General features: G+C 48.6%; 2 protein-coding genes across 2 annotated transcripts in view; both read right to left on the bottom strand.

Annotated features, from left to right (window-relative positions):
• The window catches only part of LOC137911260 (glucosidase 2 subunit beta-like), a 42,505-nt gene extending 29,542 nt beyond the window's left edge, over positions 1 to 12,963 (bottom strand). Inside the window, exons 1-8 of the mRNA XM_068755608.1 lie at positions 12,882 to 12,963; positions 12,610 to 12,726; positions 12,139 to 12,234; positions 11,661 to 11,718; positions 10,865 to 10,982; positions 9,555 to 9,684; positions 7,267 to 7,333; positions 4,624 to 4,702 (exon numbers count right to left, since the gene is read on the bottom strand). Coding sequence (XP_068611709.1) covers positions 4,624 to 4,702; positions 7,267 to 7,333; positions 9,555 to 9,684; positions 10,865 to 10,982; positions 11,661 to 11,718; positions 12,139 to 12,234; positions 12,610 to 12,726; positions 12,882 to 12,963 — 747 coding nt within the window. The remainder of the gene's footprint in view (positions 1 to 4,623; positions 4,703 to 7,266; positions 7,334 to 9,554; positions 9,685 to 10,864; positions 10,983 to 11,660; positions 11,719 to 12,138; positions 12,235 to 12,609; positions 12,727 to 12,881) is intronic.
• A 542-nt stretch (positions 12,964 to 13,505) lies between these two features.
• LOC137911407 (doublesex- and mab-3-related transcription factor A1-like) lies at positions 13,506 to 14,913 on the bottom strand. The gene is given in 6 exon segments (XM_068755776.1): positions 13,506 to 14,199; positions 14,201 to 14,250; positions 14,252 to 14,280; positions 14,480 to 14,704; positions 14,707 to 14,778; positions 14,781 to 14,913. Coding segments are annotated over 6 exon segments (1,203 nt in total).
• Positions 14,914 to 20,522: the final 5,609 nt, after the last annotated feature.

Genomic DNA, 20,522 nt, shown 5'->3' on the forward strand with positions numbered 1-20,522 from the left:
TTCCGGGGCGACTGCGAAGCAGATGCTTTTTTTTCCCTCTCGCCAATCAGCTTAACACCTACAACCCCCCCCCCCCCCCTCCCCACCCCTCCTTCGCCTCGTCAGTTGTAAATGGCGCAAGGCATTCTTGCATTGTTCTCTCGACTTGCTCAGAGGACAAGAAGCGTCTCCGCTGAAGCAAAAGCCTCAATCACCGAGAGGTCGGGTCAAAATGAACAAAAATGCATCACAAGAAACAAAAGCACACGCGGGAAAAACTCTGTAGAGGCAATTATATTTCAGTGAGTCTGTAAAAGCAGGATGAGGATTTGGAAACATCCCCCCCCCCACCTACTTCTGAATCTTGTGCTAGACAGAATTGCTTTGGGGGGGGGATCCATCTGTGTCTGACTCTTATCCCTGGCTTCTCCGGAGTCTGGATGAGCCTGAGCCAGCAAATGTCAGTCGGATAAAGACCGAGCCTGACAGACAAGACACGGGAGTTTTGTCATTCCGTGTGTCACCCCTTCGCTCGCTAGCCCGATCTTTCAGGGTTCTCAAAAGCCCCGAGATGATGGGGGGGGGGGGGGGGGGGGGGGACACACTATGTTTGTGTGACTCCTAAAAGTGTCACAAAAAGCTGAAACTTTGAGGGCGGACGGCGTTCCCGACGTCATTCGTTAGCTTTCATTATTGTCTTACGTGTGCTGCGCTGCAGGGTCACCATGGAAACACGAAACCCGTCAGTCGGTTCGCCACAAAAGACACGAGGTTACCCGTGGAGATGCGTTTGTTGGAGCCCCGGTGGTCTGCGGGGGTCAGAGGTCGCTAGATTTTATATTCTGAAATGGATTTGGGAAATTCATGCGGTCTGTGTTTTTTTTTTTTTCTTCTTTATTACTTCCTTATTCGAGAAAGAAGGATTTTCTTTCTCGTATGGTTTTCGGGTTTCGTCTGGTGAATACAACTATGCATGTATTTCATACAAGAATCAAAATTAAATGGAATTTCATCGTTTGTTTTAGGACCGCTACAGTGCTATCTACAATGGTGAATCCGGGGAACGAATTTCGGTGTTTATTTCCTGTGTGGGTTTTCTTTTCCCGACTTGAACAACATAAATTTGGCTGTTCTGCTTCTCCAGATTTAATTGTTTTTGCTGAGTCCGGGGGTCGACGTTCCTCAACAATAACCATTAAATGTATTTACGCTCTGTAAATCGCCGCTGTTAATTAATATTGAGATTATTCCCCCGCTTTAACGCCGGCCTGGCGTCGCCTTCGTACATTTTGAGGGATTCGTGGGAAACAATGGAGCGAGTAATCCAGCATTAGCGCTTTTAACGTCAGCCTCATCCACACTAAATGCTATCCACGCCCCCACCTCTTCAGACACACATATACGAAGTTATTTCCACCTACATCCGAAGCATCCGCCTCATCAGAACATCGTCCCGGAGGACACTCGAGCCTGTCCTCCGTGGACGTTGCTCGCTGCGGTGCGTATCCTGTTCCTGGGAGTCGCACAGGTGGAACCATCAATAGTCCCCATCAAGCGTTTAAAGCTGATAAGAAGTCAGAGCAGTACAAACACATCAGGTCCGACTTTCAAAAGGTTTTATTTTGTCATACAGTGCACTTTTTTTTTCGTCTTTATTCTTTAAAGGGGAGATTCGTGGACAAACGTCCTTTTCTTTCGGAAGCAAGTACAAATGGACAAAATACAGGGCGCTTCCTTTACGCCCTTTCCCTCCCCCGCCTTTGACCTCCATTTGGTTCAACGCCTGCACCGACTGAACGACCGTGCGCACGTCTCGTCTCAGTGGATGCATAACCAAAGGGACGGGTGCAGAGGTGATCAGAAGCACGCGGCAGGAGACATGCAGGACGTGCTCAGCCTGAAACCACAACAGATCACAAAAATGTACATTCCTCAGGAGACCCCGACAAACGACAGAGCTTTTTCAGCAGGTCAGACTTCTCCGCTTCAGCCCTCCAAACCGCGTATCACTCCACCTCTGGTTACAGCCTGTCATTTCGCATTATGTAACCTGGAAGCACGCCAGCTGGGGAGCGACGCCCTGATATACGATGGGAGGTTCACTGGCACACGAAAAAACGGAAATCTCATGGCTGAGAGAGACCATTGAGGAAAAAGTTGTGTTTAGCCCCATATTTAAATACGCACATATTGTCCCTGCAGCAACCGGACAAACGACGCAAACACACTTCTGCTAGCGGTAGCGCCTGACGTCGCTACGGATAGCACACTAGCTTAGCAACAAGAATGAGCGTTGCTTCCCCAACCGCTTTAAATATCTGAAAAACAAAGGGCACACGTGAGTTTAATGGCAGCTGTGATTGTACGTATGCTGCAGTTAGGGAATACGTGCTGTACGATAGCATCATGGCCTCCATCCATCAAGCGTGGAATCCAGAGTGCAGCTTAGGTCTGCAGATATGAAACTCCCATGTTTCACACAGACAATATCTTCCCTCGGTCCACACGTCTAAATCCAGAATCACTGGCAGAATCCCCGCTTCCTTCCGAGTGGGAGGGATCCCTCAGCTTCAGCGAGAGCGGGGCGACGCCCAGCCCGTGACGAAACAACCAGATTAAACGACCTGTGAATGTGACTTTCCATTTTGCCTTTAGCTCACGCTCAACTTAGAGGTCTGCTGCCCCCTTCTGAAGCTCGGTAGGACTTCATCAGCCCCCTGCCTTCACATTCACGTCGCTGTGATTTCCATTAGAGCTTAAATTAGAGTCTTTTGGGTCGATTAAATGAGCAGAACCAACAGTTTAATGCTACACTGGACAGCCTCTGCGATGGCTACTCTATACGCAGTCAAAGGTCAGACATTTGTACCCCTAAATGTCGACGTCCTGCAGAAATCGGTGACGATCTGAAGTCGTGCCCTCGACATAAACAAACACCTGGGGCCAAATGTCAACCGGTCCAAACAGATGGTGCACATTTGGGTGACTAGTTGTTCATTGTTCTGCCAAAAAGAAAAACATATTCTATATTCCGTCTCGCTTGGCGTCTGGTAGATGGAGTAAGGAGCTTTCGGACACAGGCGGGGGCGGGCAGTAGATGGATAAGTGAAATTCACCTCTGCACAAATAGCATTTCTTGAGAATGCAATTTCCTGCATCTCTGTTCCCGGACACACATCTCCGGCTCGGTCGCACGCCGCCGCTCCCGAGCTCGTGTCGCTGCCTACGCTTAATGTAGAAAAAGAGGACGGGCGTTTTTCTGAGAGGAAGAAGGCGACACCTTGAAATAAATGGAAAGACATGCTACCTTCACCGGACAGGAAGAGAGGGCTATAATATAATGATGCAAATACAGAATCGAGTGGAGAGCCTCCTTTGACTACCAAACGGTTCTCTTGAATATCCTCTCTTATTCTTGAATTATCCGGGCCGCTGAAGTGGAAACGGAATTTTCTCGCGAAGGCCAAAGCTTCTTAAGAGCAGAGAAAAAGAAGTGGAGGGGGGGGGGCTAATAAAAAGGTGTGAAAATGACACAGATTGAGCAAGTGTGCAAAATAAAATAAAGTAAAATAAATATGCACACGGGCTCCGTCTCTGCTGAAAAGCAATCAAGGCCGTCGGGCATTGAAGCGGGAACGAAGCAGTCGCTGCTCTTTCTGTCCACATGTTAAGACGTAAAATAAAAAATTCAGGAATGTTCTTTTCATCAGAGGACTCGATCATTGGCTGAGTTTTGGTGTATTCCTATTAGAGGTGATATCACACAAGCAGTATTCCCCCCCCCAGTATATCAACCTCTCTCTCGGGGCAACTCTTGCTGCCCTTGGACCTTTAGTGAGGCGCCAACACGCAGGCCGCTTTGTCAGTTCTAATATAAATCGCCTTTCAAGTACCTTCAATGGCGCCCCCGTTTAATTTGCTCGGCTTGATCACCATTTTGTTGTGGTTGCAGTTAAGTACACATTTTCATATTCATGCATATTCATGCCGGTTAATCCTCCTCAGATGCAGCAGATTTCATGAGGAATGGCTCCCAGTTAGCCGACGGAATCAACAAGCAGGCGCCCATTTCTTTATTTGATTTTTTTTTTTTACCCGTCCTGCTGGGTGCAGCGACGCTGCTGCTGCTGCTGCTGCTGCTGGGGGGTGTTTTCTGTTACCGACACCAAAACTGTGTGGCATTTCTACAGCAGATTAAATTAGAAAAGTACCACAAGCTGTGCACCAAAAAGAGCGAAAGGGCATTTCTGCTATAGCTAGAAATATGGGAAAAGGAAATGCGAGAGAAATTATCTCTGGGAACACATTTTCAGCCACGTGGCAGCTGAGCGAAATAACCCGGCGTGGTCGTGCATCCCAATTTTATAGGAGAGGAGGGGTTTAGGGGAGAAGGAGGGGAACATTTGAGCGCTTGTCATCTTGTTTACAGCCGGTAGTAGGGTTGTAGAATTAACTCTTTGAGTGCCGTTCACGTCTAAAGACGTTTTTTTGATTATTCGGTGGGGCTTGGAAAATCGGGAAAAATGTGCAAAAACTGGGGCGCTCGGCAGATAGCCGAGCAGAAACTGGCTGGCACTCGATGAGTTAAAGATAAAAGCCAAACAGAACAGTGCTGCACAACTCCACCAATGAAAGACAACTTACCGCTGCTTCCTCCTCGGAGAGAATCCGCTCCTCGTCCCCGATGAGAGCCACTTTAGCCTGGACTTCATCCGCTGTTATACTGTCCAAGAGAAAGTTGAAGTCAATTTCAAATTCCTCTTAAATAACAGAACTCTTGAGGAGCCTCCTTTGGACCCAAAACCCTGCTGCTTAAATCAGTATTTACTCTAGAGCATCTGACGACCAGCGGAACATCTGCTCTGGACTCGCTGCAGGGCATTTTGGGAATGCTGGGTAAAACCTGAAGCGAGTTTTTTTTCCCCCCGGGTTGACGTAAGATGAATTATGCTGAACAAAAAAAAGCAAGTCTGTACTTTTATTTTCCTCTGGAGAAAAAAAAATAACTAAAGCGAAAACAGGACGAAGTTCATCTGATGCGAGTGCAAATTTCACTTTGTCATTTTGTGGGCGAACTCATTTTCAGGTCATTTCGTGCTCCAGTCAACAACAACGCGGCGTCGGCTCGGATAACCCGCCCCTTTAAGCCCCTCTCCTTCCGAGCGGAACGCGACACAATGAGTGGCGCGCAGGCACGAGGCGGTGCACGGCACCTTTTATCCTGCGACACTTAGATCTTTCCTTCAGCCACTCTCGCCCCCCCCCTGCTGATGTCTTTCTTCCGGAAGGCTCGACACGAGCTAACAATACCGAGCTGAGATAATGACTGCGTAGCCAGGATCAATCCCGGGAGTCCGCGGAAACCGGAAGAGCGGGAAAACACACAAAGCAAAGAGCTTGTTCCACGGCAGAGGAATCGATGCTTGGGAGTAAGTGTTTGGGGGCGCGGGGGGGGGCACAAAAAGAACAATAGCTCTCTTCATTGTGAGGCGGGAGCTCTGAAAACACGTTAGGAAATGCTAGGGTCCATTTATGCTAACAGGCATCGTGCAACCAGGTGCTTTGAGACGCACACCTTCGAGCGGGCTCGATCGGAAGAGACGTTAACAAACGTTGGAGAACCGACTCTCGCTTTATTCGCCGACGGAAAAAAAGCAACAACCTGTTTGCGGGCCTTTGGGAAGCTTCATCACGGTTCATTTCCTGAAGCAGTTGGTAGAGTCTATTTATAGGCCAGCATACTGCTACCAGCTAATCCTGCAAGCGGGCTGCCAACTGCCTGCCAGCTGGCACAACGGGCCGCACTTTGTGTGCGTGTTGTGGGTCCGGGATGCAATAATGGCGAGGAGGTCCAGAAGCTACTTTAATGACCCAATGTGTCGGGGTAGAATGTTTATTTTTTTTGCCCCATTGCAGGGATTGATAGGAAAAGACTTCCAGGCTGAACCTTTCCTAACGACACGTTGAGGATTTCTAAAAAAAACGAAGCTGCGAAACCACAAAATAGAAGTCTTCTACACAGCTATAATGAAAATCACTACTTTTAAACATGCAAATACAAACAAAAACTGTCCCAATTTACAAGTGGACACAAACGTGAGGTTAGCTCGCGGTTAGCCAACAACTGACAGAGTAATTATCTGTGACTCCTTGCATTAAAGATAATTAGCAAAATCAAATCGAAGCGGTGTCGTGTTTCACCAAGTTTCATTAGGGACAAAGGCAAGAGCTTTTTTTTTGCTACAAGGTTTTTTGCAATCCGATCAGCAAATTGCCTGTCAATGTGCGAGCATCCGACACGCAGGTGACTCCAGACGTAATCATAAAAGCAACCAAATCGAGCCCGACACTCGGGTGCGTGCGCTTGCAGGGCCTTTCAGACAAAATGGCAAAGCACAGATATAAAAAAAAATTAAATAAAAAAAAGCCTCCGCCTCCCACTTTACTCAATTGGGCATCAATAAATGTCGTGACTGGCGACGGGCCGGCTCCCGCTGACTGGCAGGATGAAATACCGGCTTGTGCAGAAATAAGCAGGTCCTTGCAGATATTTCAGCTTAGTAAAGTGTTTGTTCAAAGCGCCGCCCCGATGTAGAGAGAGACCGCTTGGGATGGAACGGACGGAGTAGATGGATGGAGGCGGGGAGGGAGAGGACGAGAGGGGGCAGAAGCGCTGAATAATGGTGCATATCCAGGCACAGGAATGCATAAGTGGGCGCGAAACACTCCCCGGAAACTGGCTGCACAAGCACTTTGTGTGTTCTATAGAGCGTTCCGTTCGGTGCGGCCCCGCCCTGCTGCTGTCCGGTTACTTTAAACAGCATTGATCAGCAGGCGGCGTTCAAGGCCTCGGGACCGCCCTCACGTTTGGCATCCTTTTGTTAAATTGGGCTGCTCAGTTGGGAACGTGTAATCGTCAGATCGGTTGTTCGGAAAAAGAGGTCGAGTGGAAAAAACGACATTTTGAATCCTCCATCTTTGTGCATTTCTCCACACTCTGGAGCATTTGAGCACAGCGAGGAGGAGACAACCCCCGAACTGAGAGCTCCATCACTTTAGCAATTTCTTCAGTATTCAATTTCACAGCACATTTTTACTCTGTGACTTGAGTCTTTCCCCCTGGCAAGGCTAAAATCCAAAGGGAAACCCCGTTTTGCTGTTAATATACAATATCTAAAAACCATTTAACATTTTCTTAAACACATCAGGCATAAATGGGGGCTGCGTCTCTAGTATTGTACGAACGGGGGGGGGGGGGGGGGGGGAAATAATCAGCGTGTGGGTTACCTGCCATCTTTGTTGCTGTCCAGTAACTTGAAAATGTCGGCGACCGTGGCGTTGTCACGTACGGGGCCTAAAAGGGACGGGGGAAAAAAAACGATGTAAGATCGCCTGAAGTTAAGTTTAATCAGGTGCCGTAAAACAAATCCATCTGAATGGGGACGGAATAGAAGGCAGAGCTGGATTTAAAAACACGGGGGGAGCCGTGTGTGTGTGTAGGGGCGGGAGGGGGGGGGGCAATCAGGCAATGAGTCAGTCACGCTGTGCGAGAGGCATAAAAAACAACATGTCAGAGTCCAGAATGCAATCAGGAGGCTTTGTGGGTAGCGGCGGCTACGACAGTGATTTCCCTCGTCTCGTCTCCGTTTGTATTCAGAGGCAGATGAAAGGGAGACGGGAACCGACTTCCTCAACCGCCTTTCCCGGCGAACGCGCGACACCGACCGATTCGGGGGGGGGGGGGGTTCTTTTTTGTGAATCGCATTCATCGGAGTGGAAAGGAGAGGAAGTTCTCTTCCACTCGGCGCTAAGCTGCTCCCACATCATCAGCGGAATGGAGAAGTTAAAAAGGGGCCGACTGATTGCCTGCCCCCCCCCCCCTCCCCTTCCCAAGTCTAGGGAAAAGCACTTTACATAATGCTAATTGCACATCCGCAGCAATTAACTTTCTGTACTAATTACAGAAAAGCTAATTATGAAATTACCCCCCCCCCCCCATGCCCCCCCAGTGTACAGTAGAGCACCTGTGTTGAATGTGTGCTCAAATCCGGCTTTTGCCAAAATATCATCCGAATAAAGCCGTGTCTTAAGATCGGGCTGGTCACCGATGAAAAGACAGGAAGTAGGAGACGTGCGTGGAGACGTGCGTGGAGACGCCAGATTGATCGGCGCCTGTCACACGAGCGGCCCGTTCTTTTGTTTGAACGCCGCTCTATTCCCAATCTAATGCTTGACATTCTCGACCCGTCCCTCTTGTCGTTTTTCTTTTTTTTTTTTTTTTGTCTGGTAGAAATGAGAGCACAAAGAAGAGCGAGCGAGGAAGAGGAGATGCGGCCTCGTACCTCCCTGTACTGCGGAGCTGCAGCTATGAAAGGCAAAAACACGAGGAAGGCAGAATGGGGGGGGGGGGGGGGGGCAATGTGGTAAAAAGGTATGAGGAAGAGCAATGTGGAAATAAAAGAGGAGCGGGGTAGGAGGATCAAGACGGCGGCAGCAAATATAGGAGGCTGTTTCCTAATGGACGCCATCGCTCATCCACCTCCGTTGCCCTGGCGATAGGGACAGCACGCTCATCGCTCATAAAATACGAGGAGACCGCAGATCCACGGCATCCACACCGAGAGTTCTCCGTTTCCACGCATCGCGCTTCCATTTAGGCGCCGCCAGGAAATGTTTCCAGGGAGGAAGTTTCCCGTTCCTGAGGAGGAACCGGGTCGGCCGCTGGACGGAAGACGAACTCCGGGAAACGGCGGCTGAACTCGGAGACGGCGCATCATTAAGCACGTTCGGATCGGATCAGAAGTCAAAGAGGCCTCCGTGTGAACCCGACGTTCACCGAGGGGGGGGGGGGGCAGGACGAATCAGGTTGTTCTTGTTCAAAGTATTAAAGAAATGCCCTCCTCTTCGTCTTCTTCGTCTTCATCTTCATGCACCACCGACTCTGGCAAAATGTGCATCAAAGTAGAGCAGGAAGTAATAAGGATTTAAAAGTCTTAGTTAGAATGTGATGTCATTACTGCAGGCAGGGAAAGGACGGAGAAACGTCTTTCACACACACACACACACACACACGCACACACCACACACACACACACACACGCACACGCACACACACACAGCCCAGATGGACGGCCGACACGGACGCAACACGCCAGCTCGACCGCGGCAGTGACAACTGACGGCCGTTACGCCCCGAAGACGAGCGGTAATGGAAGGGAAGAATGACGGGTGTAAGAACGCGGGGGGGGGGGGGCAAAAGGTCAGCCTTGACGGACGTGAGCTCCGAGGAAGCGGCGAGTCAAACAACCTTCAGGGAAGTGGGAACTTTTTTACTTGGGGCACGTTTGGGGATCGATCGATCCCAACGGTTTAACCCTTCACGCCGTTTCTGTTTCTCGTCGTGACTCTCTGGCTCGAGGCACGGACAACAATTTACTTTTGTTGGATGTAAAGGCCGGGCTGAAATACAAGAACTTCCCCCCCCCCCGTGGTACCGGTAGCAATGACCCAAATACAGACTCGGGCCATTCTGTGGGTTTATTCGCTTTAAATGGACTCCAAAGGAAATCACTCACCGCTTCCTCCGGCGCCCAGCGCCTTTAATGTCTGCTCTTTGAGCCGGTCGGCTTCGTTTTTCCTCCTCCTCTGCTCCTCTAATTTGATCTGGAGGTCCTCGGCTGCCTGCTGAAGCTCTCTGAGCTGGGCCTGCAGAGGGGAAAAAATAATTAAGAAGAAGGTCCCGGACATTGTCTTTGAAGTTTGCTCCAATATCGTCGGTTCCACCTGTCCGGCGAAAGGAAGTCGAGTTTCGCACTTTTAAGTGGCGTAAAAATGATTTGAGATTGGAAGGAACAGCGATGGAGTCCATCGTCTGGCTTCAAACCACGACCCAAAAAGCTCCTTCTGCAAAATGGATTGGGTTTGGTTCGGACAGGGACGGCTAGCTTCCTAGGGCTTTCCTTTAAATAGCATTTTTAAATGCTATAAAAATAAGCGTTAGCTCGTGAAGAAAGTTTCGCAGCAAGCCGACGGTAACATCATTTAACCCTCGGAGCGCTGCCTAAAAGAGACGAGTCCCCCCCGCGATGACCTCGACGTATCTACAGAGACACACGCCGAGAGGAAGCGGATCACAACGCGTGGCTCGATAAGAGAGGTCGGGTGACACTTCGGCCTCGATCTGCCAATCAGCCGCGGCGGCAAAGAGCGAGAAAGGAGAGCGGCGAACGAACACTCCGACGGCATCAAGCGGCGCACGAGAGACAAAAATGGCCTTCGCTTAAAATCTGTCATCAAAGACGTGCTAGTTTTTTTTTTAAAAGCACCCCCTATATATAATTTATGCTAGACTGACATTGTGAAACATCTTTTTTAAAGCTTATAAAGTGCTTCAAAATGCCTTAAAGTTAAGTCAATCTTCCAGTAATTTAGGACTGAAGTGTGGAAAAATGCTCCGGCCTTATCCTTCAGAGGCAGACGTTCATTTGAACATGATCAGACGTGCAGGTTGAACAATAAAAAACAGAAACTCTGTCTTTTACACTGTTCAAACAGTGCAGGGAGGGCATCTTGAATTTCCTAAATAAGATAATGAATTAAGTAATGAGCTCGCCCAAGCAGTAAATATATCTTACAAATATCTAAACAGCTGCGGAATTTAATTAGCACCGGACTCCGGGGGGCGCCGGTTTGTAATTTGGACGACTGCTTGGTGAACTGAAGGAGCTCGAGGTCTCATGCCGATCCAAAACGGACTCGTTTAGTGGCGTCGGAAATACTAATGGGGCGCAGAGTGCATTAAGATCACACAGAAACTCCCAAGTCGGACTCCCCACTGAGCCGCCGGGATGCTCATCTCATCCATATAAGGTCACGCGGAGCGTACCTGCTTCTCCCTCCACAGCAGCACCCCCTCTTCAATCAGCTGCTGCTTGAGCTGCAGCCCCTCGTCCAAGGCCCTCATCTGGTGCTCCACGTAGGCTCTCTCTCTCTGTCCCAGATTCCTGGAGGAGAGAGCCGAGGCAGAGAGCACAAACAAGTCCCATCATTACCGAGAAAACTGCCGGCCACCCCCGCTACGGTCGCAGAGATGGTGCGATCCAATTTATTTTTTTATTTTTTAAGGGCCCACAATGCAGCAGGGGGGGGGGGGGATCCAAATGGGAAAAATAGAAGCGTAAATAAGATGGAGGCGGATGCTCTGTGGCTGAGCTAAATTGTTTTTGAAGCCTGGCAAACACAATACGAGTGTGTGGACCTTGTGAAAACATAATGAGATCTACTCTGGGCGAGGGAGGAGCGGCTGCGAATGGAATAACAGAGAACTGTCGCTAGAATAAGCGGCTTTACTGCATTAGAAGTTCCATTTGCACAGAGAAATACATTTGAGCATCACGGCAGAGAAGATCTTTGCAGCGCAGACGGTAACGAAGGAATTTGTGCAGCGTAGAAACTCCTCTGGAAGGATAATACAATAGAGAGAGACGTACAGTGATGTACAGTAGATCAGTGCGTTAAATAGTGACGCCGCGCCCCCTGGTGGCAGAGTAAACGAGCCGCAGGTGAACCGACTCTTTACAGTTTTATTGGACGCTATTTCCTCCGCCGTGCGTGGGCCTCTGATGCCGCGTCTTCTCAAATACTTGCATGTGTTGTTTTCTAAATATTGAATGGCGACTGACCAGCAAGCGTTCTGGCAGCGAGCGTGGCTGTTGTATTCGTCTGAGGCATCGCAGCAATCTGGCAGGAGACGCAGGAGGATCCCGTCCAAGGTGCATAAAGGAGGAGGACAGAGGAGAACACAGCCTTATCAGGAGGTGGGGGGGGGGGGGTGAACCGACAGGTGGGAGGAAAGCTTTGAAAGGAATCCTGCGATTCGATGACATGCAAGAATAAAGGAAGGGTTGAGGAGAAAGGTCGGAGGTTTCCTGCGTTTGGTAGCCATTTTTTATTTGCTTTTTATCGGCCGCAAAACCACCTTCTTAAAACATTTAATTAAATCCATCTGGAAAACTTAAACTGAGCACACGTGTCACCAGCTATCAAAACTTTTCATCGACTACTATTTAACAAACAATCCTTCTGATTAAAGGCCCCCCCACCCCCCCACCGGGAGGAGGCGCTCTCTCTTACAGCCTCGCTGCAGCGTTAAAAGCTTACCGCATATGCCGTCGTTGACACGCGATGATGGGATGTAGTGTGGGCGGAAACCCAGATTGGTGCAGTAGAATCGGCCACGAGGGCAGGCTGAGGTCCCTGCAAAGGGGGGGGGGGGGCAGAGGTCAGCGGAAGATGACTTCCAGACGCAAAACACAATTATTTTTAGCAAATGCACATTTCATTTCTAACAAAATGGAGTCGGTTTACAGTCTTTGCAAGAGTCGAAGACGAAGCTTCTCCCTCGTTCAGGCTTCCGAACCGACAAACTAATTCTTTCGTTTCGAGTGTCCGATGTGTTAATTCAGGATTATTCTATTTATAGAAACGCTGATCATACTGTCATAAATCACATCTTGGTGTTTTTCTGTAAAATGGCGACTTTAACGAGGATTCCTGTTTTTTTTAGGGATGCCGCGGTGATGAGCACGGTGACCCGGGTCGGCCGGTCCGTAAACAGACCCCTCTCATCACCTGGTTCATCGGAGCCATCTTCACAGTCACAGTAGTCGTCGTTCACCTGCTCGGAGGGGATGATTTTGGAGCCGTCGATGCAGAGGAACGACTTCCTCTCCCTGTAGAACCGCTTGTCTGTCACGGAATGAAACCACAGCGCTTTAAACAACCCATCTTAGCACCGGAAATAGTCGGAGCATGACGCGTGTCGGTATTCAGCATCGCTAATTTACATATAGCGATAGCTGCTTGAGCTAGGCTAAGCTACGAGCGGACAGGCGCGCGCTTACAGGACGAAGATATTCCTCTTATTTTCCGCGCCTCTGTGAAGCCGCACAAAAGCAGAGCAGAGACGAGGACGTTGAGCCGCATGTCAGTCGGTGAAACGGTAAATTATCTTTTTCCGGTCCCACAAAACCCGCTGAGACGCGTTCCGAAGACGTCATTCATTAGCCAGCGTTCAAAACTGACGGTCCCTCGACTTCCTGAAACACGAGGGCGCGTGGCCCCCTCTGAGGCTTTCTATTGGTTGATATCAGTGGCTCATTTGGACTCTTTAGCCAATGATTAGTGAGATAGGATTTCTGGGGCGTCGACACTTTCGACATTTTTATTTAATCCCTTTTAATATAGTGTATATAATACGTATAAAACTATTTATATATATATATATATAATAAAATATAGATAGATAAATAGAGCATCATTTAAAAATTAGATCCTTCTTTGTTGGCTTTATGAAGTAATACAAAGAACATTTATTTATTTGCATTTATTAATAATACAAATGTATTATTAATACAAACAACATTTGTCATTTATTTACAACACATACAATATCAAACAATCCAGATTGTCGGTAAAGCAATGCAATGAAATTTAAAATAATAGTATTTTTGCATTTGTCTCTTTTCTCATTTTTCACTGTTCAGTCGTGTAAAAAGACCCGCGCTGCAGAGCGACTCTTTGCTCTGCAGGTGTGAAAGGTCTCGAATCATGCCGGGAAAGGAATACGAGTCCAGAGGAGGGCGCAGGGGGAACACCGGCATCAGCCGGGACGTCATGTATGGAGACATAAAACCTGCCATCCCGCCGCTTGGGGAGGAATAGGCCAGGCGCAGGGGGCTGACGCCCAGGCGAGGGCCGAGCCCGTACACACCGTCCCCCCCGCTGGGTGCCGGTGGCAGGTGGGGCGGTGAGAAGGCAGACTTGTTCCCCAGCAGAGCTCCGGGCAGTCCCGCAGAAGGCCCGGATGCGTCCGGGTTGTGAGGCGGCGCCAAGCCGTCAGAGTCACGTTTGTCCTCTTTGGAACTCAGCACGAGTTCGATGGATCGGACGACGTCGCCGTTGCACGTCCTCACCGCCGCCTCCAACACGTCCCGCCTGTGATGAGGGAAGATCTTGGCCATGATGTCGGTGGGGTCCCGGTCCAGCACGGACAAGTGCCTGGGTTTGTCCGACTCGCTGCCGGACTCTTGGTCCGAGGAGGACACGGACCTGCGAGGACTCTCCACGCGGCCGAACACCGGCGACGGACTCGCGCTGTCGTCGGCGGAGAAGACGCCGTTGTCCTTAGTCGGGGACAGGTCCCTCTTCTTGTCCCTGGGGGGGGCAGCCCCGCGGCGTGGGGGCAAACAGGGGTCGCCCCAGGAATCCACTTGTAGAAGCTGAACTTGTTCAGTTTGTCACCTGAAGGGGGGCAGACGATTAAAAACACTTCCGTCATGCAATTTAGAGCAAACCTTTTGTGCTTAAATAGCCTATTCAAGATGCAATTACAATTATAACGCTAATATAATAACACATATGTTATAAGTGGTCTTAATAATAATAATAAAATGAATTTAATGTCTGTTAACATTTATGCGTAATTCTACTTTTAACTCACCATCTTTCTGCGTCTCTGCTCCAAAACTCTCAAAGCCGTGCGCTGACTGGCTGCTGCCGGCTCCCGGCGGCCCCCCGCGGGGGGCCACGGTCCCCCCGGGGTACAGGAGCCGCAGATCCCGGGCCTCGCTCTCCTCCTGGGCCTGCTGCCTCCGCAGCGCCACCTGCGCGGCCATCACCCGCTGCCGCTCCGCGATCAGCGTGCACTTCGCGCACACGCAGTCCTCCAGCGGCAGAAGCGCTTGTGGCCCTTCAGCGCGGACACCACGCCGTGGTTCCTGCATCTGGCGCACTTCGGGTGCGCGGGTATCCTCGTTCCAGTGCGGGGGGGTTGCAAGCCCGGAGGAAGAGAGGCGGAGGGCGCAGGAGGGACGCGGGCACGGGGGTCGCTGCTGCGTGCCCGGCGAGGCCGTGCGCTCTGATCCGGCTGTCCATCTCCGTGGAACGGGGGGCGTGGGGGAGGGGGGGGGGACGTCTCTCTACTGCCGCTGGCACCTTTCAACCAGCCCGTCTTAAGTGTCTCCCCAGGTGGTTAGACTTGAAACCTAACACCCAAGCCACGCCCCTTTCCGCTCCCCTCTTAATACCTGATCGTGTTTATTTGAATAGTGTTTTAATCTGATGCAACTGAGCTGATGTGCAGCTGGAGTTTAAAAAAAAAAAAAAAAGTTCGGCCTGCCAGAAGCAATTGAGATTGAATTACATTTATATAAATCATCTGAAGTCACTTCAAGGCTCATTTTTCTATGTTTAATAGTGAATAAGGTTTTCATTGAGGAAAAACATTTCCTGAGGCCAGCTGGCTACAATAACCCCTTCAGACGCCCCACTGGGCGCTGAATGACGCTATTAGGTGTTTTAACACAACAATGGCCACGGAAGCAACCGCTAATTATCTACCTGGTTATTCTGCTCGAGCAAATTAACTTTACAAAAGACCCACCTGTCAAAAAAAAAAAAAAAAGGAAAAAAGGAATCCCTGCAAGATTTCTGTAAAACTAATCACGCCTCGTCACATGTTTCATTCGCTTCTCGGAATCCGGTTACAGTAACAGATTGTCTTACTGTCGCACCGTGACGTGCGCGGCGTCGCCCGCGGAAACGCAGGACTGCAGAAACTTTGTCTTCCTCAACAACTGCAAAAAAAAAAAAAAAAAAAGTTAAATAGAGATAACAGTCATTGTTAGACGTAAAGAATGAGACATCAGCGACTTCTTCTGGCCTCCGTGCAGCACCGGATTCCACGAGATTATCTTCATCTAGGATGAAGGTCTCCTATTCAGGGAAACCGTGATAATTTGACGCAGATGTAGCAATTATTTGTCATGAGCATCAGCGTTTATCACAAGCGCTGGACCGGTAGGTGCTGCAAATCGCAGTCCAAAAGACAAAACGTTCCGCAATCATGTCCAAATGTGAAGGAGATTCTTGTCATGACAGAGACTCTCGATAAGAACTCGCATGGAAAAAGAGGTTTGGAGGAGCAGGATCGCTATTTGCAGAAAGATGTTCCACGAGTTATGGGTCCGGGACAGATAAGGGGGGGGGGGGGGGGGAGGGGTACTGACTCGGTCCAGCTATGCAAGGAACACCAAGATAATCTGAAATGCATCCAACAACAGACGGTGAATGAACGGAAGGGACATTTATCATTTCATCCTCTGTGGAGTGGAATTTGAGGTTTGGGATTTGCAGCTGGCAAGTTTATCCATCCAGACGCCTTCATCTCCTGATCCAGCCCACTTGGTTCTGTTTACGAGGACTGGAGACAGCGTTTTAATGCGGGGGGGGGGGCTTTGGAGCTGGTTAAAAGCCTCTGCCAATGCTATATATTTGTGTTTTGTGTCAGTCTCTTGTTTCTCATTACCCAGAGGGGAAAAATGCAGAATCCAAATAGCTAAAAAATAAATAAAAAAAAGCCTCTATAAATTGGATTACGGCTAAAAAGCTGTCATGTTTTATTTATTCATTTTCTGCCTCCTCTGTTTGTCTCTGAATTACAGGATTACTGCGACCTTGAGATAAAGGTCGAATCGCAGCTCGTTTTGCGTCCTCCTTCCAGTCGATCGTTATCGAATTCAAATCAAATGAGCAACACCTCAAGTCCAGTTCGGCCGTCGTGGGTGCAGATCATTTCTGGATCCCCCCCCCCCCCCCCCGACGCAGTCACAGAAGACAGTGTCTTAATTGTGTTCTTAACAGATCTGCTCGTGTCACGGCATTTGATCGCAGCTATGTGCCTCCCAGGACAGGGCGTTATCAGTGCAGCGTCTTATCTGAGCCGAGGTGGCTGCTAATCTGCTGCAAACTCACACAGAACCTGATAATGTCTCCCGCTGTCACAGAGTTTGGGATGGGGGGGGGGGGTAGTTCAGGAAGTAGAGCAGAAGAAGAGAGTCCTTTAAAGACAAGCTGCACAAGCCAGTAGTGCGTGTAATGGTTTTTCTGTCTCGGCCTCCCATTGGCTGACCTTTTCAGGCGACCCCTTCGCCGTAATAAAGGCTTTTTCATACATTTATTTTCTTCTTTGACACTTTCCCGTCGTTTTTCTTGCGCATCCGCTGCTAATCCTGCATTTCACACAGGGTCGAAATCAGATCAAGTTATTTTCTACGGTTGGACGTGACATTTCTCTTCTTAGCACCAGATTTCTTTCACACACACACACACACACACACGCACACACACACCTGTGCATTTGAATTCACGGGACACCAGCCGTTCCTCACCTGCCTCCGCCTCTCCCTTTTGGGTTCTATCTTCTGCCATCTTCCTCTCCCTTGTTCATTCTTCCTCCACCGACTCTCTCCCCCTCCCTCCTCACACCTTTATCGGTGGTCTGAGCCTGGTAGGTATCCATCAGGGCCCCTCACTTAGCCGGCGATGCTTCAGCGCCAACGGACAATGGCGGGCCAGAGAGAGCCGAGTTTGTTCTGGGTGTGTGGGTGTGTGTTGGATGTGTGTTTGTGCACGGGTGGGTGAGTTGTGCGTGCACCCATGTGCACCGGTTGTGATCATGCATATTACATCTGCGTCAACACGATGCACATTGAAGGAAACACGGACATTTATATAGTGGCTCATTGTGTGGATGCTTCCATGTGCATTCATAGTCTTTAACTTCTAGTGTGTGTGTGTGTGTGTGTTTGGGGGGGGGGGGGGTATTAATACTTTGAAAGGTTCTGGTCAGGTGCAAGTGAATGCAACCTTCACTGTCCAAACAGGCAAAGCCTGAACCCGAGGAGTTCCTTGTTGCTCCGGCTACACGTCTTTATTTAACGATACACTTGCGAGGTCAGCGCAGCGACGCATAGCTCAGTGGCAGATGAGCACGACGCGCTGTGAAGGACGGGAAGAATCGGTTTCCGAGAATGTTTCTGACATAAAAATGTGACACAGAATATAAAGGAGTCGGTTGTGCTAGTGGAGAGACGCAACGTGGGAAAAAACCTGCCGACGGCACCGCGGATCTGAATACGGCATTTCTGCAGTTGTGCATCTGCACAGGTTTAAATAGAGCGTGTCGCGTTAAATCCAATACTCCACCCCTAAAAAGACCTTGATGAAATGGAGAGTCTCCTCATTCTCATATACAAATAAGCAAGCAAGCAGACCCCCAAAGTGTTGTTTACAGGCTCTCGAGTGAAAGGATCTTTCATCATCCTAATGGGGAGAGGATTCCGGTTCGTTTCTGTTTGCCGAAAAGATTTATTCCAGCTGTGAAGGTCTTCAGATGTCATTCGGCGTCGGACGTGGAGGCCGTAAAAATGTTCTCACTCTCAGTGCATTAAATCTGGCAACAGCTCTGTAAAAAGTAGTAAAGAAAAAGAATATGGCAGCAAAGAAGAAATAAAGTAATTTTAATGTCATCCAGGATTTCCGGTTCAGCCTGATGAGAGAAATGAAATACAAATCAGGAAAACCAAAATAATGAGCTAAAAGACGCTAAAATCCGCCTCAGTGATAAAAGTAATTGCAAAACGAAGGGATTCATTTCGACATTATCTTCCCGCAGCGCTGCCACAGATAGCTAACGGTTTCACTGTTGCACGAAACAAAAAAGACAACCAGGAAAAGGAGGAGGCGAAGCGTAAAGAAGGAGATGAATGAATGGACTATCAGATGAACGCAGAGACATCAGCGCTGTACATCTCTGCCAGCGTGCTGTGGGAAAATACTTTCAGCTGTCAGACTCAGCCCAAAAAATGGTTAAAGATCGAGCATCTGTAAACAGATCAGAAATAGATTTCTGAATTTACATTAGCCTGTTTACAAAGCAAATGTTTTTAGTGAATATGTGAGCTAAAAAAAATTAACGTGGTATTTACTGAAGGCAAAATGAATGTCAATGTCCTCAAAAAGGTAAACAAAATGCAAGCGAGCAAAATAAATCCTTGAATAAAAATAAAAATAATTAAATATATATAATCTAAATGCAAAAAAAAGTTTGCTTTCTTCCGATTTGGGGCCAAACCGTAGCGACGTTCACTGACTGACACCTGGGTGAGGTTCAAAGACAGTGGAAAGCACAGCAGTAAGGAGCAGATAACAATACACACTGCAGTCTATTCACAGCGACAGACTGCAAAATGCTGGCTGCATGCAGATCAAGCCCAGATAGAGGAGCAATCTCAATAAAGTTCTGACCACAGGTGTGAACAAAGCACGAGTTTAAAAAAAACACATTTACAAATGGGGGACTCTGGATCCGCGGGGAAGCCGTTTGAAGATCCCTTTGCATCTACAAAACCTGAGATAAATGGAATCTTTTATCAGTTTAGATGTTTTATAATTGTACAAATGGAGTGCCAACATCAAGGCGGGCTTGAGATTCTGAGAACGGCAACCTTTAGTTTGTTTATCTGATCATCGCACTCAGAATCACAAACACAGCTTATCGTCGCTATCGTCCGTGTTTTTTTTGGGTGACATTGTCTTCGTACAAGCTTTGGAAGAGTGTGAGAAAGTTTTTAAAACTTCTTCCAGAAAGCTTTTTGTCATCAACTGCAAAATAATTCCTCTTAACTGATTTTGGTGATTTTATTTACCGACTCCTGCAACCCTGTGTTTCAAATTTCTCGAAATTATTGAATTTGCAATATCCGAAAATCAGAATTTATTCAATGCATCCCTAAAACCCAAATCCAAAGGTTGACTCGCAGGTTTTATTCCACGACTTCCCTGGATTTGGATTTTTTTTTTTTTTAATATATATAAATTCTAGTTTTTAGGTCCTATAATTACCATGATTTTAATCCTCCACTTATGTGACGGCACTGGAATGAATGTAATTAGCCTTTAGCCCATTAAGCTAATAAGCTAACACATGTTTCCTCTTTTCCCATTCAAAGGGAGGATTTGGTTTTACCTCCTGACACTTGACAAATCTTCCACCCTTGCCTTAGATCCTTCAGACAGGCAGGTGGGGGGGGGGGGCACAGTAGCCTCTGTCCTCTCGTGGTCACAGGAGGATTTACCCGCCCACGCGGATAACAATCTCCCTTTGATTTAAGTAAAACTGAACGGAACAAGGTCGGATGAAATAATGTGGGAAATCTCCCGAACAAGGCCTTCTTGTAGTTCTGCCAAATTAAACTGTCGCCGAAAGAAAAGGTGGGAGAAAAGGAGCGACCTCTCTCCAAGGTCAGGCAGATGAACCGTCTGAATTAGCGTAGCGTGTTAGCTTCTGCGAGGTCCGAAGTGCCAAAAAAGCACTTCTGCTTTTGTTTAATATTCGAAAAATGAGCTATCTCGTGCAATCAGATTTCGCCATGCACGCGAGACGCTTATTAAATGGGCTGCAGTGAAGCGCGGGGGCTAGCGACGCAACACATTCCCCGGTGGAGGTAGTGAGTGTCTGTACGTGTGCGTGCGATAACAACAATAAGACCCTCGTTCGGCCGCCGAGCTGCATGTCCCACGTAGATCGGTCGTAATATTTATATCTATATGGCGACGGCCTCTTCTGCGGCTTCAATTATCCTCAGGATAAATTAGCACAGCGCTAACGAGTGGTAATTACGATCCATCGCCGCGGCGTCGCG

This window comes from Brachionichthys hirsutus, chromosome 23 (genome assembly GCF_040956055.1).
Source record: "Brachionichthys hirsutus isolate HB-005 chromosome 23, CSIRO-AGI_Bhir_v1, whole genome shotgun sequence".
Classification (NCBI taxonomy): Eukaryota; Metazoa; Chordata; class Actinopteri; order Lophiiformes; family Brachionichthyidae; genus Brachionichthys; species Brachionichthys hirsutus.